The sequence below is a fragment of the Petromyzon marinus genome, chromosome 4, assembly GCF_048934315.1.
Source record: "Petromyzon marinus isolate PM22_M1 ecotype Great Lakes invasive population chromosome 4, UKy_Petmar_22M1.pri1.0, whole genome shotgun sequence".
In the NCBI taxonomy this organism is placed as follows: domain Eukaryota; kingdom Metazoa; phylum Chordata; class Hyperoartia; order Petromyzontiformes; family Petromyzontidae; genus Petromyzon; species Petromyzon marinus.
In genome coordinates, this window is record NC_133670.1 from 6,608,365 (window position 1) to 6,630,147 (window position 21,783).

General features: G+C 43.9%; 1 protein-coding gene across 9 annotated transcripts in view; it reads right to left on the reverse strand.

The window, feature by feature from the left end:
• PFKP (phosphofructokinase, platelet) overlaps nt 1–21,783 on the reverse strand; it is a 75,887-nt gene that overhangs the window by 41,165 nt on the left and 12,939 nt on the right. For all 9 annotated transcript variants that reach the window (XM_032946475.2, XM_032946474.2, XM_076055166.1 and 6 more), the window contains exons 3-8: nt 21,025–21,098; nt 14,263–14,340; nt 7,791–7,980; nt 7,022–7,187; nt 5,612–5,656; nt 693–801 (exon numbers count right to left, since the gene is read on the reverse strand). In XM_032946475.2, the coding sequence (XP_032802366.1) occupies nt 693–801; nt 5,612–5,656; nt 7,022–7,187; nt 7,791–7,980; nt 14,263–14,340; nt 21,025–21,098 (662 nt within the window). The remainder of the gene's footprint in view (nt 1–692; nt 802–5,611; nt 5,657–7,021; nt 7,188–7,790; nt 7,981–14,262; nt 14,341–21,024; nt 21,099–21,783) is intronic.

Genomic DNA, 21,783 nt, shown 5'->3' on the forward strand with positions numbered 1-21,783 from the left:
CGTGGTCACGTGGATTTTTATCCAGGTCCTCAAGTTTTTCCCTCCACATTTAGAAACATGCGTTGAGAGTATTTGGCTACTAGAAATTCCAAATGATATGCCAATTAGTTGAGCTATTGTTTGTGGCCATGTCCATTCTATACAACTCAGTGGGCCTTACCTGCTAACGCACGTGTATCTTAACCTTTTTCCGTTCCGATGACGTACGTGTACGTATGTGTACATCATAAGTTATTGATTCCGTTCCGATGATGTACACCTATATCCGAGGATGTACATCATCGCAACGGAACCGGAATAAAAACTAAATAAAAATAATTGTATCAGTACCAAGGCTCCCTTAGGGCAATGCGGGAGGGCATGTGGCACAGTTTGGCATCAGCTATCATAGAGTGCGGTCGTGTCACTACAGTTCTCTGCGGCGAAAACAATGTCTTTAAAAATAACGGGGCTACGCCTCTCCAAATAAAATTAACGCCAAACCGCGTGCGCATTCCCGGGATTCAGCGGTGAACAAGACACCCACCCTGCAACTTGCCGACGTCTCAGAACGGGAAAGGGTTCGTTGGCGGTTGGAATTTGCTCCGTCACGTATGCTTAAACGGCAGCGTCGTCACGTTTAACAGGATAGCACAGGACACTTCGGACGAGGTGTACAGAACGCAGGCTTAGGAGCGAGCAGGCGGGGATACCTCGGTGAGCTTCGTGCACATCTTCTCTTCCCAGCCCTCCTCCGGGGGACTCTCCGGGATGAACACCCAGTCAGCGCCGCACGCCAGGGCACTCACCAACGCAAGGTAGCTGGTCACACAGGCGTTGCACCACGTGGTAGCCGGTTTAATTTACTCAGCTTAAGTTTTTTTTTGGTCACAGTCTCTGCATATAACACTCAAGTTGGGGGCGACGCTCAGAGCGAAAAAGCAGACGGATCGTTGTTGTTGTTGTACTGCCATCTCGTGGCAACTTGAGAACTGAGCTTGCAAACAAACGTCTTGCGTCAAATGCAAGAGGAAATAAACTGAGATTTCAAATAAATATCTGTAGTGTGGTTTTAACTTATTTCATGCATGAAAATTGTTTACAATAAAATGTTTGTTTTCCCCTGATGTGCTAGATTCCATCTCTTACGTGTCCTCAATCAGTGAAGTCTTGCCAAAAAAAAATAAAGCGGCAAAAAGTGTAGCCACCATCCCCATCTAGTGGTGGATCAGAGCCCTGTTAAATTACTTCAGAAGCAGTCCTGTAGCATCTTGTTCTCCGACAAGATATGATGCAATGCTCTCTCTCTCTCTCAGAGCGTGGTGAATTGAAAGGTCTTCGTCTCGATAGCTGGTGCCCATAGCACACTTGATTTATAATTTTAATATTTTCAAGTTAACATTTTACGTAAGTTATCCTAAGCAAACACAAGCTCATATTCGTCGTTTTCTACATCACGTAGCAAGTCCAACTGAACAACCAGCTTAGGCTCCAATCCAGCTTATAACTGTGCTACAACTAATGAGAACGGTAAGATTTGTTCCATGGGATGAACGTCAATGGAAACTTTGCGTGCCGTTTTGGCAGACGCAGTATCGCATATTTTGTGCGCGTAGCCGTTTAAAATTTAAGAGCGCAATATCACTAAACTCAACGCCGCTACAAAACACTGCGCCAGGTGAACAGTTTTGTAGGGCAAGGAGATCACTCTTTCCATTGCACAGCAGGATTAACCTCGGAAAACTGAAGGAATTAGGGAGGATTTAGCCAAGGATCCGTCACAGTGAATGTGCTTAACAATGACATCCACGACGGATTATAGATATATGCAGTAGTCCCTCGGTTAACGGTGACATTGGTTCAACGGTGTTTTCAGGTTAAAGTTTCGCCTCCCATAGAACCCCACGGTTTCAACTAACGCTAAATTTCTGCTTAACGGCGTGCTTACGTTATGCACGCGGGGGCGCCAATTTCAGCCAATCTGAGCCCTCGTAAGTGGGGCTCAGCCATGTCCTCAGCCAATCAGCAATGCCCATTTATGAGCATTTACACCTCGACTGGCTTTGTTTACTCGTTGTGTTTTTTTTTCGGTAAAGTCACGTATGTAGAAATACAATAAAATTACATTAAAATAAATCACGACGTTTCGACCGCAACACAAGCGATCTTCATCAGGTGTAAAAAAACAAATAGCGAGGGAGCACACGGGGTGACATCGACGCAACACATAGAGAGCGTTAAACTTACACGGAGGTGAATACAACAAGATGAGAGACGAGAATTCAACAAACCTAAGAAAAATTTACGTGATGCGAAACCAGTCGGCCAACAACACAGTTAGACACTTGCCCGGCGGACCACGAATTCAAGAAGAGTGCTAAATTACGTGTTCATCCTCTGGGTTGAACACACCAGCATAGACAGAGTGAACAAATACGAGGTACAAGGTAGCAAAAATACATATACAGGGACACCAAGAGACAAGAAGAGGAAAGACGGACAAAAAAGCAAGAAAAAGGGCCGGAGGGATGAACAGACAGAGGCTTAAATAAGCAGCAGAGGTGGGGGGAGGGGCTGAAGAAATCAAGGGGCGCAAGAGAGCGGGCGGAAACAGACGGAAGTATAGAGACAAACACAAAACCACGGTAAACAATCAAACATAAAACGAAGCACATTAAACAAAAAAACAAAAGACGAGGCACATTGAGGCACTTCGAAGAACAGACAACACAGGGCAATAAGTTTAGGACAGAATTTTAAAAAGGTAACTTCCCCGTAGAAGTGTGATAATAAAGAATTAAAGCTTTCGTGACCGCATAAATGACTCATTGGATTTTTTTCGGTAAAGTCACGTATGTAGAAATACAATAAAATTACGTTAAAATAATCACGACGTTTCGACCGAAAACACAAGCGATCTTCATCAGGTGTAATTAAGCCTCTGTCTGTGCATCCCTCTGCCCTTTTTCTTGCTTCTTTGTCCGTCTTGCCTCTTCTTGCCTCTTGGTGTCTCTGTATAAAGTATTTCTGCTACCTTGTACCTCGTATTTGTTCACTCTGTCTATGCTGGTGTGTTCAACGCAGAAGATGAACACGAAATTTTGCACTCTTCTGAAATTCGTGGTCCGCCGGGCAAGTGTCTAACTGTGTTGTTGGCCGACTGGTTTCGCATCACGTAAATTTTTCTTAGGTTTGTTGAATTCTCGTCTCTCATCTTCTTGTTGTATTTACCTCCGTGTAAGTTTAACGCTCTCCATGTGTTGCGTTGATGTCACCCTACGTGATCCCTCGCTATTTGTTTTCTACGCCTGATGAAGATCGCTTGTGTTGCGGTCGAAACGTCGTGATTTATTTTAATATAATTTTATTGCATTTCTACATACGTGACTTTACCGAAAAAACCAATGAGTCATTTACGCAGTCACGAAAGCTTTAATTCTTTGGCTTTGTTTACATAACGTTTTCTGTTTTGGCGGTGTAAAACAGCTCTCCTGCAGGCTCAGCGATTTTTACTTATTTTTGAACTTAAAAGTGAATTCGATTAACAGTTATTTCGGTTCACGGTAGTTTTCCCGGAGCGGATTAAGCACGTTAACCGAGGGGCTACCGTGTATATAGGCTGTTGTTAAGAATATTCCAGGGGGGCAGGAGAGGTGCCGGTTTGTAAAGACAAACCGTGTGTGGAGGGGAGGCGGAGCACGGGAGAGGGGCTGCGTGCAGAGCCAAATGTCACGTACGGATCTCTTATTATTTTCATTGAACAAATGTCACGTAGATTTTTTTTTCCTCGCAACAATTTAATCATTGAAACGTTTTGCTTATTATAATTTTTTTGAAAGGCAGTTAAATATATGTTAGCGTGCCATTTTATTGAGGGACTACTGTGTTATCTTGGTGTGTTTGTTGTTGTTTCAGGCTGCCGTGCCCAACAGTGAAAAATAGAACTTCGTTCTCTCGTTTCTCAGTCCGCTTGTCCTGGCGAGGGTCGCGGCCGCAGCGTGCTGAATAGTGGCGGTCCACACCTCCCTTTCCCTGGCGACAGACTCTATCTTTTCCTGGGGAATTCCCAGGAGTTGCCAAGCCAGTTGAGCGACATATTCCCGCCAGCGTATCCTGGGCCGGCCCCGGACTTATATAATTAAAATAGTTATTACTTATTTATATTTCACGACTTACTTACTATTTTCTCTATTTTGCACTCCTATCATGTTTTCATCGTTTCCTGTTGTGACTTGCCGACCCGCCCACACTGGACATCTGTGAAAAGGAGCTCCATAGGCCATCGGATTCCTCCAGTCTAAATAAAGATTCTGATTCTGCCATTTTGAGGAACCTAAAGCTTCACAAAGTCATTTGTCTTGGCGAGGCGTATTAGAGGTAGCATAACGCGATAGTTGAAAGTGGCGAAGTGATATGTTGGGTAAAGCTGTGAGGCCTTCAACCCCACTCCGGCTTGGATCGTTACCAACAAGACAATCTCTCAAAAATGCTCTAGAGGAGTCGTACAACCATAGCTGCCACTGCTATCCAGTGGCCTGAAATAAAAAAAAATATAGTTATAGTTGAACGATGTATGAAGTTATTATGTACTCTGATTACAGTGTGCTGCTACTGCTCTTGTTAATCCGGCTGTTATGGATTGACTCATGCAGCTAGGGAAGGATGCTAGGTTTAGTGATGTGTGTTGTGTGTGTTGGGAAAACTGTTACGTTGTTTATATAGCATTGTTTTAGTAAGTTTTAGAGGGGCTTGGTTTGGCCCAATTTTTTATTTAGTATAGATTTATACTTAAAATTTTGATCTTCATTGTATTATGGTTGTTATTGGGATCAAACATCGAAATGGAATTTTTTGCACTTTTTGTACGCAGCATGGACGGGTTGTGCTTTTTTCTGTAGGATTTGATTGTTTACGTATGTGATGTTTAGATTTGTGTACAATGGATTTTAGGTGTATCTTGTAATTTTATTGTTTGTTGCGGTTGAACCCAAATCAAGAACTGAATGGCTCACAGGGTAAATCCTAATAAATGAAACTGAAAATGAAACACTCACAGCCTTTTGACGTCAACACAGCCAACATTCTTGGGAGAGTGGTGGCAATTGCCTGGAGTTAACTTCATAGGTAGGGTTGGTGGATCATTAACACATCACAATTTAAAAAATTGCAAGCCCATGAGGTGGTAGCTGAGAGCAATGTAAGCCTCTGACCCATCCGTATGGATTTTGGGAGAGTTATTCCCTTAAATTCATGGGTTATCTGTAGGTGCTCAGATGTCCTCCCCCATGGATAACCACCCATCAGACATTGGCGATCATCCCAAACAAGATACCAATGTAAAGGAATCCTGGGATGCAGTGGGACTTTCCACGATGAAGGGCATTATAAGAAATTTATCAACGTCAGACAGTGGCAGCCAGAGGAGGGATTACACCCAAGTTGACGCGCAACGTGGAGATGGAGTGATTTAATCAGCTCGTGTACGGATTAATTGTTTTATACGTTGATAATTTCACTTACCGTTGTCTACATTATTGTATACTCAAAAAAATACGGAATTTTATTTTCGTCAAGGTAAAGGTATTCACATATTAAAATAAGGTAACATGGTCACACAAAATGCGTTACTTACCCGCAATGCCGTCCCATAACTTCCAAAACAAATGTCCTCTGATGGCTAGGTTGAGAAAAAACAAACAACACAGCCAAGCATTAATATCACCAAAGCAAGAGAGTGTAAATCGGCCACATATGTTAACACCGACTGCCACGTGCAATTAAAGAACCACCGTTTCCACATAACTAAACTAAGACAGCAATATTGCTTAAATGTCTCCCCTTGCAGTTAACATTCCCATGTGTGTGCCGAGTAACATAAACCGACGGGATGAGGGAGCGCCATGGTGGACAAATCTAAACTACCTGGCCTGGTATTCAGGAGATCGTGGGTTTGATCTCAACCATGACACCTGTATATTTGGAGTTTGCATGTCCCCCTTCCCGTGGTCACGTGGATTTTTATCCAGGTCCTCCGGTTTTTCCCTCCACATTTAGAAACATGCGTTTAGAGTATTTGGCTGCTGTAAATTCCACGTGACAAGCCACTTCGTTGACCTACAATGTGTGGCCAGGTCGCCTGTGAAAAAGAGCTAGTGGGCCTTACCTGGTAAAATAAAAAATATAGTTTCTAGTTTTCGACTTAGTCCCATGTAGATATAAACTAATTTTCTTTTTACTCAGTCCTTGGACAATTTATTTTCAATGTTGCAGATTATATCCTGTAAAGTGGCACTACGCCATTTACTTTTACATAAAGAGTATTTGTATTGCCATGTTAAGGTAGGTGGAAGGGTAGCTTGGCGATCAATCTGTCTAATATCAAAGAGTCGCACGCAAGCATCGCTATATATTAATTTCCACAGTGGAATTCTATCTATGAATGGTAATTACTGTTGGGCTGATAAGTGAAAGCTCCACATAATGAGATGATAATTATTAACAGTGCTATAAATCACTGGTTTATATCCTTATGGCTTAATGCTGGAGCATACATTTGAATTTATCTTTAACTGGAGTGGATCAAGAGCATTATTGTTAGCTGGGTAAATCTAGGTGATGTTCACTTGAATCCAAAACGTATACGATTCCCAGAGAGCCTAAGCTATACAGAGACTGCATAAAATAACAAAAACTACGAAATCAGAACATCCAAGAATGCAACATCTCTTTTAGAGTATTCACATGTCAGATTTTGGAAAAAAAAACTACTTGCTTTAGCCGATGTTGCACGTACGTATGTAATGTTGAACTTCTTTCGCACCGTACGTAGCCAATCGTGCTAATCGGAGGTGCGGGTGAAGGCCAACAAACTGAACGTAAAGAACAAAAGCGCTTCTAAAAAAAATTTAGTTTTCAATCGAGCTGATTTAAAAGCGCACATCTCCAGCGGCTTCCAGATATCGGAAAGGAAGAGCGTTCCAGACGGACGCGAGAAGCACGAGCCAATGGACGCGTGCACGCACGAGAGCGCATTGCGCAATACCTCTGAGCCGTGGTCATGATGGCATCCACAACCTCGATGATGCGGTGCAGCGCCGAGTCGGTGCCGATGGTCATGTCTGTGCCACAGAAGTCGTTGTCGATGGAGCCCACCATGCCCACGATGTTGAGATGCGAATACCTTTCGGCGACATCGTTCGAGATCTTGCCTGCGACAATAATAACAATAAACATTAACAGCGAGCACACTTTCTAATCGTGTTATTCTTGATTGGGAAAAAATAATTTCTTTAGAACTGCTTTTTCGGGTTTAGTTCGCTGTCATTCCCCCCCCCCCCCCGCCGCACCTCCAATTAGCACGGTTGGCTATGTACGGTTTGAAATAAGTTCAACATACATACATTCTAACAGCACAACAGACCATCAGTAAGGTGCTATGTTTCACAGACGGGTATAGAGTCTGCCTGTAGGGGGTGATGCCGGCACACATGGCCTACAGTTTTTTTTTATGTCACGGGATCTTTAATATCCACCGTAGAGCTGACGGCGAATATTTTGTGGTGAATACACCCACAGTATTAACGAGGGCACCCACTGGGCTCGAGAACCACAATCCTCTGCAATAAGAAAAAGAAAATTCTGAGAGCAACGAGATAAGTTCACGTGGAGGAACAACATGGATGGTAGCAGCACAGACGACCGAACACTGCCGATGGCGTGTGGAGGCCTTCATCCAGCAGTGGACAGACGACGGCTGATGGTGGTGGTGATGATGATAATGAACGGACTGGTGAGAGGATGAGGAGGCTCACCCTGCTTGATGAGCTCCTGCAACAGGCCGCTCCACTCCTCGCGGAAGATGTTGGCGCCCGTCAGGCTGCCGTCGCCGCCGATCACGCACAGGTTGGAGATTCCACGCTGCACGAGGTGGAACGCCGCCGCGAGCCGGCCCTCACGTGTGCGGAACTCCTTGCAGCGCGCGCTGCCAATCACGGTGCCACCCTGCGTCCACACACACACACACACACGGAATCCTCGCTCAATATTCACTCAGCACGGTGCCACCCTGCGTCCACACACACACACACGGAATCCTCGCTCAATATTCACTCAGCACGGTGCCACCCTGTGTCCACACACACACACACACACGGAATCCTCGCTCAATATTCACTCAGCACGGTGCCACCCTGCGTCCACACACACACACACACGGAAGCCTCGCTCAATATTCACTCAGCACGGTGCCACCCTGTGTCCACACACACACACACGGAATCCTCGCTCAATATTCACTTAGCACGGTGCCACCCTGCGTCCACACACACACACACACACGGAAGCCTCGCTCAATATTCACTCAGCACGGTGCCACCCTGTGTCCACACACACACACACGGAATCCTCGCTCAATATTCACTTAGCACGGTGCCACCCTGCGTCCACACACACACACACGGAAGCCTCGCTCAATATTCACTCAGCACGGTGCCACCCTGCGTCCACACACACATACACGGAAGCCTCGCTCAATATTCACTCAGCACGGTGCCACCCTGTGTCCACACACACACACACGGAATCCTCGCTCAATATTCACTTAGCACAGTGCCACCCTGCGTTCACACACACACAGAAGCCTCGCTCAATATTCACTCAGCACGGTGCCACCCTGCGTCCACACACACACAGAAGCCTCGCTCAATATTCACTCAGCACGGTGCCACCCTGCGTCCACACACACACAGAAGCCTCGCTCAATATTCACTCAGCACGGTGCCACCCTGCGTCCACACACACACACACACGGAATCCTCGCTCAATATTCACTCAGCACGGTGCCACCCTGCGTCCACACACACACACACACACGGAATCCTCGCTTAATATTCACTCGGCACGGTGCCACCCTGTGTCCACACACACACACACGGAATCCTCGCTCAATATTCACTCGGCACGGTGCCACCCTGCGTCCACACACACACATACGGAATCCTCGCTCAATATTCACTCAGCACGGTGCCACCCTGCGTCCACACACACATACACGGAATCCTCGCTCAATATTCACTCGGCACGGTGCCACCCTGTGTCCACACACACACACACGGAATCCTCGCTCAATATTCACTCAGCACGGTGCCACCCTGCGTCCACACACACACAGAAGCCCCGCTCAATATTCACTCAGCACGGTGCCACCCTGCGTCCACACACACACACACAGAAGCCTCGCTCAATATTCACTCAGCACGGTGCCACCCTGCGTCCACACACACACACGGAATCCTCGCTCAATATTCACTCAGCACGGTGCCACCCTGCGTTCACACACACACACACGGAATCCTCGCTCAATATTCACTTAGCACGGTGCCACCCTGCGTCCACACACACACACACACGGAATCCTCGCTTAATATTCACTCAGCACGGTGCCACCCTGCGTCCACACACACGGGACGTGGCATAGTTCTCACTTTAGGTTGAGTTGAGCTGCAAGAGTTCCAAACCAGATACCAATCATCACTAGTGAGCAGCAATTTAACCCAGGTCAATGGGATTGTGACATTGCATGCCGACTACTCAGCCATCTGTTCCCATGTATGGCAAGTCCTCACTTAACACGTGGCATTCACCATGTTTCTATTAATATTATGCATTTATTATATTGTCAGTATCTTTATGTATTAATACCCATTGTTTAAATATTCCAAAGTACGTTTTTTTTCCGACGCTATTGGAACGAATTAAGCCTTTAACATGTATTTCCTACACTTGCTCAACGACCAAATCACTCAACGACCAATTACCATTGTTAAGTAGGGGTTCTAATGTATACCGTTCGTATGTGGGAGGATATTATGGTTACCAAAAAAGCTCCAGGCATAATTACAATAAACCAACACTCTACTAAACAATTTTTATTTTGCCAGTTAAAGCCTACCGAGCTATTGATCTCTTTTTCAGAAGCAACCTGGCCACAAAGCTGAACAAAGTGGGCTTATCATGCGGAAAATTATCGCAGCCAAAAACTCTAAACGCATGTTGACCCGAAGAAAAATCCATGCGACTATGAAGAGAGCGTGCAAAATTCCAAATATACAGGCATCAGGGTCGGGATCGAGCCCACACGACCTCCTGCATGCCAGGCAAGGGCGATAACATCTCGCCACTCAAAAACTGCACAGACTCTCCAATGATTGTCAAAATTCACTTGCTGCTCAAACCTCCAGCATGCCCCTCCCCCACCCCTCCAGCGTGCACGTGAACGTCTCGCGCACAGTCTCGGCGAAACCCACGAACCCAGGGGTCGGCAAGCTGTGGCTCCGGAGCCGCATGCCGGCTCTTTAAGGACTGCTGCTTCGTGACGTCGTTTATTAAGGGATCACCGTCTCGCATAAACGTGCCTTGTGGCTCCTGAAAAATTGAATGTGTTACCCAATTCGAACAAAATGGCTCTTCTTGTTACGATCGGTTCATTGACGACCCCCGCACGAACCCCACCGTATCCACTGGACTATTTTTTCCCGGTATCAAAATGATACCGGTTTTACCCTTCCCAGTAATAATACAAGTGTTAAGATGTTCATGCACCAAATAGACACCTATCACAAGGCATCAAGTCTCCATTGACCACACATGATTGTGTTAAAACATGCAAACAAGCATGCTTCGATAATAACGTATGCACCGTCTTCGAAACCGATTGGCCTACACCAGAGACAGCCTCATGTATGGCCTCGTCTCACCTGCGTTAGAGCAGAGAACGCCAAAAAGGTGAACAGCACCAAGGCAACGCAAACAGCATCAATATCTGGGGTGGAGCAGTCGTATCCATGAGACCCTGTTTGCCGGTTATCAAAATTGTGAAATAAGAACAGGCTTTGAACATCCCAACACAATCCGTATTGCTGCCGGAAAGGGTAAAGCCTTTTCATTTTTCCCATAAGCCCACTGTGAGGCACAAGGTGGCAGGCACGCATCATAGACACTGCACTCTCCACTGATACAAAGGGCACTGAAATGAAGCAAAATGTGGAGGGAACAGCATCTAAAAAATGGGCAAGAGAAGAAATATAATATAATTATAACTCACACTTATTTAATTATTATTAACTAAAAATAATTTATTTTACCAGGAAAAGTCCACTGAGCTTTACAGCTATTTTTCAGAGGTGAACCGGCCACCAGTGTTAGACCAGAGGCTCGAAAGAAAGCTGTCTATGGTGTGGACCAATCAGTTTCAAAGACAATGCATCATATTATCAGAATATGTTTTTTGTTTGCATTCTGACCACAAGCATTGTGGTTAATGCAGACATGATTCCTTGTAAAAGGTTTCAGGTTGGTGTTTTAACATCTTAACACCTATATTCTTGGTTCTTTCGGTAAAGTCACGTAGAAGGGAAACAATAAAATAATAAAAATATAAAACAAAATTCTCACGACGTTTCGACTGCAACACAAGCAATCATCATCAGGTGTGAAAACCACTTTTTTCAAATTTTCTTGCTGTGGTTTTCACACCTGATGATGATTGCTTGTGTTGCAGTCGAAACGTCGTGAGAATTTTATCATTTTATATTTTTATCATTTTATTGTTTCCCTTCTACGTGACTTTACCGAAAGAACCAAGAATATCAATCCCTGCAGTCACGAAAGCTTTAAATCAAAATCTTAACACCTGTTTTGTTGGCAGAAAAAAGGGGCAAAACTATTCTTATATTTTGGTACTGGCAAAGGAGTTCCCATGATGTTCAACACATTGGTCAATGTTGGTTAATGAAGGGTGGTGGGGCGGAACGGTGGGGGGGGGAAGGGCAAGATGGGTTCAGATATCACTCCCCTACTTATATTAGCCCAGGCCAGAAATAGATTTCAGGTCTCCAGATTCAAAACTTTGTTGAGCTAACCTCTGTGTCACCAATGCTAATGAAAGTCTAGACAGACAGAAATAAAACAAAACCTTGCGTCAGAAGAGCTATTAGCAATGAGCCCCTCTAGCCATGTGCATAGGTGGGGCAAAATCAATGCATCTGGCACCCTGCACGAAGTATAACCACAGCGGTTGGCATGTACAGCTCCGGAGATGGCCCATAGTTTGCTAACAGAATAATCAATGGGCAACACAGAAGGAAATGGAAGCTGATTCACAAGCAACCCAACTCTGCGCTTGGCAGCAGTGTGACAGCGGCCGATTGCATAAACCTCGCCAAGAAGGAATTTTCTCATTTGGCGGCCAAGAGCGCTTTTAAATTTCTGGAAAAGTAAGGCTGAGGAAAGTATGACTGTTACAGCGCATAACAACAACAATAATAATATTCTCCTGCCCTCTGAACAGTCAGAGTAACTATGACTTTCTTTGTAAATTAGCACGCTAAACGCACCGGCACTGTTTGTACACCGCATTGTTAGCTGTGAGTACCAAACAAATACAATATGCTCACCGCATCTGCCTAATTCTTGACCCATATGTGAACTTGTGCAAAAATCAGTACCGCATAATTTCGGCAGACTTCACAATTACCAGTAACCTAATGCTATGGTGGCACTATCTATCTTAGGGAAATTACCTGGTGTATTAACTTTGTTTGCTCATAGTCAAATTCTGTCAACTGGCAATCCAATTAATAATAAATATACAGGAGTTGTTTAACCTGATGCGATAATTCCGTGTTTGTTTCCCTTGCGTGATGAACGCGTAGCTCGCGTGACAATTACCGACGATCACAAACAGAACCACGGGCAACATTTCCAGCAGCAAATGCACACGAGTGAGATGGGGATGTGTTCCCAACTGCTTTCTTTTCGCTGGTTGCATATGCACAACATGGCTTAGATGGATCACTGCATGGGTGGAGAATAAATTTGCAGACACCCTGTACCCACGGTGCTAACTCGGTTTCTTGGAAGTAATAAAAAAAAGCATTCCAACAGATCCCATGTGCCGAGTGGGAAAGAATGATTCACACCCCTAAAGGTAATGCATTTTGGGAAATGCAACACAATCACCATGAACTGTAAACCCTGTGAAATGCAAAGATAAGCCCATCACGGATGTACCCGTGAGTTTTGCATTATTTTTTTCAAACCAGTCATGGCTGATGCATGCGAAACTATTGATACAATACGTGCATAAATACAGATTTAAAATAGAACATTACTTCATCTCTGACATTGTTATGAAAGTGCGAGATCAAATTTAAACCCATAAAATATGCTTTACAAGGACGCTTCACTCGCTATAATATACACCAGAACTGCGCACACAAGAATTGCATTCCAACTACTCTTTTATGCCCTTATCAAAATTAAACTCCCATCATCTTGACTTAAGCCGAATGACATTAAAGTACTGTAAACCAAACTCCTCTCATTGAATAGATAATTGTTTTTCCAATGTCATTAAGTATGTGCTCTCGTGCATATGGCAAGAATAGGTACGCGGTTAAACATGATCAGTTATCGCTGAGTTCACGAGCGTTTAAAAACAGACCCGGCGTAACGATTTGAATAGCCACGTTCATTATTCGAACGGTGTCCTTGAGCGGCACGCAAGAAGGGCAATGGAGGCTCTTATGGTTCTGTTCCTGAGAGACAGCGTCATCGATTGCTGTTTTCATGACAATAAAACGCAGCCTACATTGCCTCCACGGTGATGAATAAGGTACCTCGATAAAGATCAGCTCAGTTTTGCTCAGATGAGGTGAAATGCAAGCGGGCAGAGCTTTAGTAAGATATTGTAATTTCAGATAATTCCTGAGCAAATACTAAATGAGTGGGTATACGAATACTAGAATGAGCATCGTCTGGGACTCATCTCTGCTGGGAGGGTACCAAGGTGAGGAGGTGGACATCTGTGAAAAAGAGCTTTAAAGCTCATCGGATTCGTACACTATAAATAAATATATCCTGATTCACAGTTGCTTTCCCACAAAGTGGTACTTATTTTAAGAACCTTTCAAGAATGATGAGCTGAATCAAACCCCACAGACCTTCCAATTAATTTCATTCACTTCAACTTTAATTGATATTCAATGTGACAACTACCAACTCAATGCCCTTCACAAGATTACAATAAGCCAAGAGTATGGTACAACAATCGGTAAGGTTACAGGTTGACCAATACACCTTCAAGTCATGAAGCAATGCTACGTGACAGATACCGGTACAAGACAAACCACAAAATGTGATTGCGTTCAAAACGATAATGGTGAGATGCAGTAATACGGCTTTGGTAAGCGCACTTAGAAATGTCAATTAAATTTCCGCGATTACCAGTTGAAGGATGCTCGAGACACTCTCCCAGTTTGCTTCTTCGATGTGGTCTCCTCCATCCACCATCCCTTGGTAACCCTGAACAAAGCGGGGGAAAAATCCACAAAACGTTCAATGCAAAGACGCTCGTGTAATAAAAAAAAACCTAGGCACAACAATACAAAAAACATCGCTCATCCTCTGTGACTTGGCCGGCATTTCATTGGCACGCGTGCTCACAACCACTCATTAGCACAATCATGACACTTCTGATTTCGCTTGAAGACTTGTGTAACATTCCTTATTTTACCTGAAGTACCTTGAGAACACACACATATATATGCATGCGAGGTGATAATGCTTAAAATATTTGTGTGGATAGGTCCGCAACATACTTGCTGTACTTTCAACAGACTGCTCACCTTTAAACCGTGTAGGTGGGTGTCTCATACTCTCGCCGATGTCTGCAATCGTACAGTCCTAACAGCTAGCAGCTAATGTCCTTCAGAAAATCCACACTCTCTTGGCTTGCCCGTGCACACACTAAATCATTCATCTGAATTGGACCGGATGTGCTTTTGAGCTAAGTGGGCAGAAGGAGCCACAGACAGATACAAAAAAAAACCCTGACTTCTGCCGGGTCTGTGAAGACTGAGAAGGTCAGCAACAGTCCATGGGCACTGCAGACGACGAGTTATTTCTGGATACCAGGGTCAAAACTCGTTTTTTATTGCGGATTGGCTCGTAACCTGTGTCGCGATCCCTCACTCTGTGGCAGATAATAAGAGCTTTCACTGCACCTGTATTCGTCATTGTAATATTCCTCCACTCACCTGAACAAACGATGACGCTAAATACAACTGCATTTAAAAATGTGTATTGTAACTTTCATCCTTGCCCGTGTATCGACAGTTCAATTGAAATGTGCAATTTTATTGCATTGACTGCGCATTGTCTTGGTGTGGTCTGGGACTGTTTCTGCTGTTGTTTTCCTGCCTTGCCCAAGCTTGGGAATTGGTATGCTTATGCAATTTGAACTCATATATTTTATATATTTCACGTATTTATTTTTTTGTGATTTGCTTTCCTTCCCTATACTTTGCACTCCGATCGTTTTTTGTCTTGTTTGTTATTTTAACTTTCTGACCTGCCCCTACTGGACATCTGTGAACAAGAGCTCCATAGCTCATCAGATTACTATAGGATAAATAAAGATTCTGATTCGAAAGATTCTGATTTGGATTGCCAAGAGGAAATTCCACACACATTTACTGAGTGAATGGAAACGAGGCAAAATGGGTGAATGGCAGGTTGAGAGGAGAGTTGACCCAATGTAGTGTAAAAGCCATTCATAATCATCTTAATCATCATAATCTGCCATAACTTAGCTACTGCTGGTAATGACAAGTTGAGACGAGTGATCCAATGTAGTCTAAAAGCCATTCATAATCATCTTAACCATCATCATCATCATCTGCCATGATTTATCCACTGCTGGATGAAGGCCTGTCACCATCTGCGGTTGTAGTAGTACCCAAACGTGCATGCGCAATCAACCGTGGATTGTAGTCTTTTTTTGTAATGAAACACCCACTCCAGCGTGATTCAGCGTCAGTCACACATCCCAGCAGTGTGACAAACCAACGGTCACGAGGTCCCAATTTCCATAAGCTACGTGCGGCACATATTCAGCAGCATTTTTCCTTTCAAGCATATTTTTTTCTTATTTTTTTTGCTCAGATGAGTGTAATGACTTTTAGGAAGGGTCCTGCCAAATTTTCCACAGTAGGGGGGGGGGGGGAGATGTTACTGTGTGTGAACCCAACTGAGTAATTTGCAGATAACTTTTCAGCACATTGAGATGTTTGTCCAACCTCGGTTACACCGTGGGTTGGGTTTTATTTTAGTTAAGGGAGGAAATCGGAGAACCCAGAGGAAACCAATGCGGAATGGATGGGGGGGGCGTGGTGGTGGGGGAGGAAAAATACCAACTCCACGCAGATAGGGCACCCAAGTAGGAAAACAAAGGCACATATACGCAGACGCAGCCTGAGATGACAAATTATGTTTATCTGCCAGGATTTTTGGTCGCTACTAGAATGACAAAAATTTTAAACGTTAAAGACATAATAGCTTTACAGTAGGAGACTGCCAGCAAAACGAACCTGCATTGAGTGGAGCACGTGGCTTATGGAGATTGTATCGTGAGCAGTTGTGGTTTGTCACATTGCATGTACGCGTGACTAATGTTGAATCACACAGCAGTGGGAGGTTTGTTTAAAAAGATAAATGTATAATTCCACAAATTAAATTGCATGCCAGGTCTTAAATTGTGCTTCTGCTAAACGAAAAACTCTTTTTTTATTTTACCAGGTAAGGCCCACTGAGCTAAATATCTCTTATTCAGAAGCCACCTGGCCACAAATCATAGCTCAACGAAGTGGCTTATTACGTGGACATTTTATAGCAGCCAAACACTCTAAACGTGTGATGTTTATTATAAATGTGGAGGGAAAAACTGGAGAACCCGAAGAAGAATCCACACGACAATGGGGAGAACAAGCAAACTCCAAATATACAGCAGGCGTCAGGGTTGGGATCGAACTCACGACCTCCTGTATACCAGGCAATGTAGTTAACATCTCCTAGCCACCGTCATGATGATGATGATTGAGAGAGAGACATGCAAACTCCAAATATACAGCAGGCGTCAGGGTTGGGATCGAACTCACGACCTCCTGTATACCAGGCAATGTAGTTAACATCTCCTAGCCACCGTGATGATGATGATGATGATTGAGAGAGAGACATACAAACTCCAAATGTACAGCAGGCGTCAGGGTTGGGATCGAACTCACGACCTCCTGTGTACCAGGCAATGTAGTTAACATCTCCTAGGCACCGTGATAATGATGATGATTGAGAGAGACATGCAAACTCCAAATATACAGCAGGCGTCAGGGTTGGGATCGAATTCACGACCTCCTGTATACCAGGCAATGTAGTTAACATCTCCTAGCCACTGTGATGATGATGATGATTGAGAGACATGCAAACTCCAAATATACAGCAGGCGTCAGAGTTGGGATCGAACTCACGACCCCCTGTATACCAGGCAATGTAGTTAACATCTCCTAGCCACCGTGATGATGATTGAGCGAAACATCCAAACTCCAAATATACAGCAGGCGTCAGGGTTGGGATCAAACTCACGACCTCCTGTATACCAGGCAATGTAGTTAACATCTCCTAGCCACCGTGATGATGATGATGATGATTGAGAGAGAGACATGCAAACTCCAAATATACAGCAGGCGTCAGGGTTGGGATCAAACTCACGACCTCCTGTATACCAGGCAATGTAGTTAACATCTCCTAGCCACCGTGATGATGATGATGATTGAGAGAGAGACATGCAAACTCCAAATATACAGCAGGCGTCAGGGTTGAGATCGAACTCACGACCTCCTGTATACCAGGCAATGTAGTTAACATCTCGCCAACCATGCTCCAATGCCCATCCCAGAGACTGCACTGGGAAAGGTAAAAGTGCCACCCCAAACGCATTTTCTCAATACCACTGCTGGCGTAAGGGCCTCCACCCGCAACCCCCACCATGAACATCTCTCTCATCAAGGAGCACAAACCGTCACGCTAACTCCAGTCATCCTTGAAGCGCCTTTTGGCTAACCATCGAACAAAGACGGTCACCGCATCGCGCATCTAAAGATGCAATCCTGCAGCCGTCTGGAACACTCTTCCTTCCGATATTAGGAATAAACTGGAGCTACGCACTTTTAAGTATAGATTGAAAACTAACTTCTTTAAAACTGCTATTTGTGTTTAGTTTGTTTTCCTTTCCAGCACCTCCAATAAGCACGGTTGGCTACGTACGGTGCGATATAAGTTTAATTATTATACATACATCGCGAATGGGAATATTTATACAATTATCGAGAGACAACACCAATTATGGATTACTAGAAGGTAGCCTGTCCTACAAACGAGATGACGTCACACTCACCAGACACTCACCACTGGACTAACTCCAGTCCGTTGGCAGGGCTTTCTAGTCCAGAGTGGTGGGTGTCAGTGCGTGCAATAGCGCGTTACGTCCAAGTGGCGGCGCACCACTCGACGTGATTACAATGCGATGATCATTTTACTGGGGGTCGGCAACCACAAGAACAAAGAGAAGCCGTTGCTTTCCCAATACGGTAAAATAAAACTCAATATTTCAAGAGCCGTAATGCTCGTGAATACATACATACACACACACATACATAACGTCACGAAGCAGTGCGTAAAGAGCCACATGTGGCTCAAGACCCGCAAGGTTGCCGAACCCTGATTTTACAAAGGTCAAGCAACGGGTCGTGTAGTACGACTCCTCTTGAAAAGTCATAGTTCCCCGAATGTCTCTGGTCAAAAGGAGCCATCGCTGGATCCCGGATAATGAGGATTACTCAACGAGATGCTGTGAAAGACAGCAGTCCCATCCCATTGGCCCATGCATAGCTATCATTTGTGGCCAGGTTGCTTCTGAAAAAAGAGCTATATATACACACACAGTATATCGTCGTTATTCACGAACTTGCTATCCACGATGTAAGCTACCCGTGAATTACATCTGGAACACTACACGACTGGCATCAAGAGAGAGAGAGTGAGAGAGAGAGAGTGAGAAAGAAAGTGATGAGAGATCAAGTGATGAGAGAGAATGTTATGCAAGAAAGCGATCAGAGATAAAGTGATGAGATATAAAGAGATGAGTTCTTATGATAATGTTCATGTATTTAATGTTATTTAAGTATTTATTTACAGTAATTAATTAAAAATATAGGATTTCGTTGGCCAATATCATAATCCGCAAATTTGCTATTCACGAGCATCTCCGCAACGTACCCCTCACGAACAACAAGGGAATACTCTAGCTCGGTGGGCCGTACCTGGTAAAATAAAAATAAATTGTGCAGTTTAGTTTAAGCCCTCTGCCTTCTCTTCTGTTTGCCTCTCCCATTGGGCCCTCCCATTGGTCCTCACCTTTTCCCACACTGTTTTACCACCTGGACCACTCATTTATTTTTTAGCAAATATAAAGATCACCTCTCCACATTAGTTCCACGGCTGCTGTGATCAGGCGATAAATACGATACGTGTCGAACGATACAAGATCCACAATAATCCTACTGTCCGTTTTGCACAATATCACCATACTGTGATTATCATAGTGAATTGTTTTTAAATACATGTATTTGCCGACAATAAATTTACTTGCCGGCAATACACTTTAAACAACAATACTTAAAGATCACAAGAACAACACATTAAAAAAATATGTTAATGTACAGATTAAATGAGTGCAATATACCCAATGGTTATATGGTGTGTTTCAGAAAGCTCGTGCGTCATTACCGTGACAGATTGAAAACGTTGCAACGATTAAAAAGGCTTATGACAAGATGATCCTGAGTGAAACTCAGTTGAATAACTTTTAACTGTGCACGTTTTTGTGACATTATGATTTGTCACATTTTAACCAAGAACGTACGATTTTTATGTTGAAAAATTATTTCAATAAATTTTCTAACAAAAAATATATACAGATATAAAGACCTCGGAGTGTGTTTTTATTGCAACATAAGGTGCCTGCGTTTATAACAATGTGCAATTACATTTATTTATTGTAAACGTTGCATTCACCCCTGCATAACGTAAGTTGCTACTCATATGCGTTTACAATAATATTAAGTATGTTGGCTAATTATTTTGGAAAAATGGATACGTATTATTATCTGTACATGATAACTATTAAATTAGAAAATTATAAACACAAACTTTGGATGCATCACAATCTTGGTTAATTTTAATATTAATTTACGTTTGACTTATTTAATTTTTTCAATTCCTCAAATATTTTTTTACCCACAACAAAACATTACTAAATAAATGTATAAAACATCCCATACAGGAGGCTCGGTAGGACATCCGTAAATGCATTTGAGCCTTTCTTCAATGTCAACTAAGGACGATAACATTTTAGGCCTGTCGAAAAAGTGAAAATTTTAATATATATTTTTTTATATTATTTGCATTGTTTACATTTTCATTGGTAAGAGAGCTGAGTGTGACCTACTTTCCACAGATGAAAATCTGGCTTTGTTCCAGCCATACAATGGTGCAAGATGTTAACTACCTGGCCCGGTGTACAGGAGGTTGTGGGTTCCATCCCAACCCTGACGTCTGTATATATTGGGGGTTTTCATGTTCTCCCCGTGGTCGTGTGGATTTCTCTCCGGGTTCTCCGGTTTTTCCCTCCACATTTAGAAACATGCGTTTAAGAGTATTTGGCTGCTATACATTTCCACGTGATAAGCCGCTTCGTTGAGCTCTCATTTGTTGCCAGGCCGCTTCTGAAGAGCTATATAGCTCAGTGGGCCTTACCTGGTGGAATACAAGTAATAGTAGTAGTATGCAGATTCAAAGGTAAACTAAATGAGGCAGCATCTCAAGGCGCTACAGAGAAACTGACTGCTTATGACGCTCGGTCATAGGCATCGGGGAAAAAAGGATAGTCTTGAGGCTGGCCCTGAACAGGGGCAGGCAGTCAACAGCACAGATGACTGGAGCAAGTATGTTCCAGATTTATGAGGGCAGCAGATAAGAAGAAGAATGAGTGAGCTGACGTTAGTTCTCACCTGGCACAGTTTCACTCAGCTGAGCCACGCGTTTAGCCCAGTGTAAAATATGACTGACGGCTGCGTCAAATAAGGCACCACCTACCTCATGGACGAAATAGACCTTGGCCCCAACATAGATGCCCATGCGCACCACGGCACGGACGGCTGCATTCATGCCTGCAGAACAAAGCACAAGTAGAAAGGTCCGTCAAGAAAGCTGCCTTGCGAGGTTGTTTACAACAACAAACAAACGAATTAGAAAATACAAAAAAAGTGCCGGAAATAATACTGATCGTCAACATCATCATCAGACGTGGTCTATCCACTGCTGTATGAAGCTCCCCCCTGCCCCACCATCAAGCCGCCATCAACTGTGAGGACCCTGCAAAGTAAATAATCCACCTAGCACGTGCACACACACTTCAGGGATGAACAAGCACACTCTATGAATAGTGAATTTCAACCATGTGTCAATCCACTGCTGGATGCGAAGGCCTCGCCACTCCTCTCGATCACTGGGGTCCTTTGACCATGCTTCACTGTGCTGGTGAGTATGGGTTGATAACGTTGGGTGGGGGGGGGGGTGCGGTTGGTGGGGGGCAAGACTGGTTGAGAAATCCCTTGCCCACTGATTGTAGCCTTGGCAGGAAATCGAACTCAGGTAGCGGAGTTCATAGTGCAAGTGCGTTAACCACTGTACTTCTGAACCACCTGAAAAGGAAAGATGACTGTTTAAAAAAAAACAACACGTAATTGTAAAACCCTTTAGTAAAAAAAAGTACAGTTGTTCTTGTCTAATTCAGCAATATATTTATCTAGACTTATCAAAGCAGCCCATTATCCCTTATGGGTCAGTAAAGTA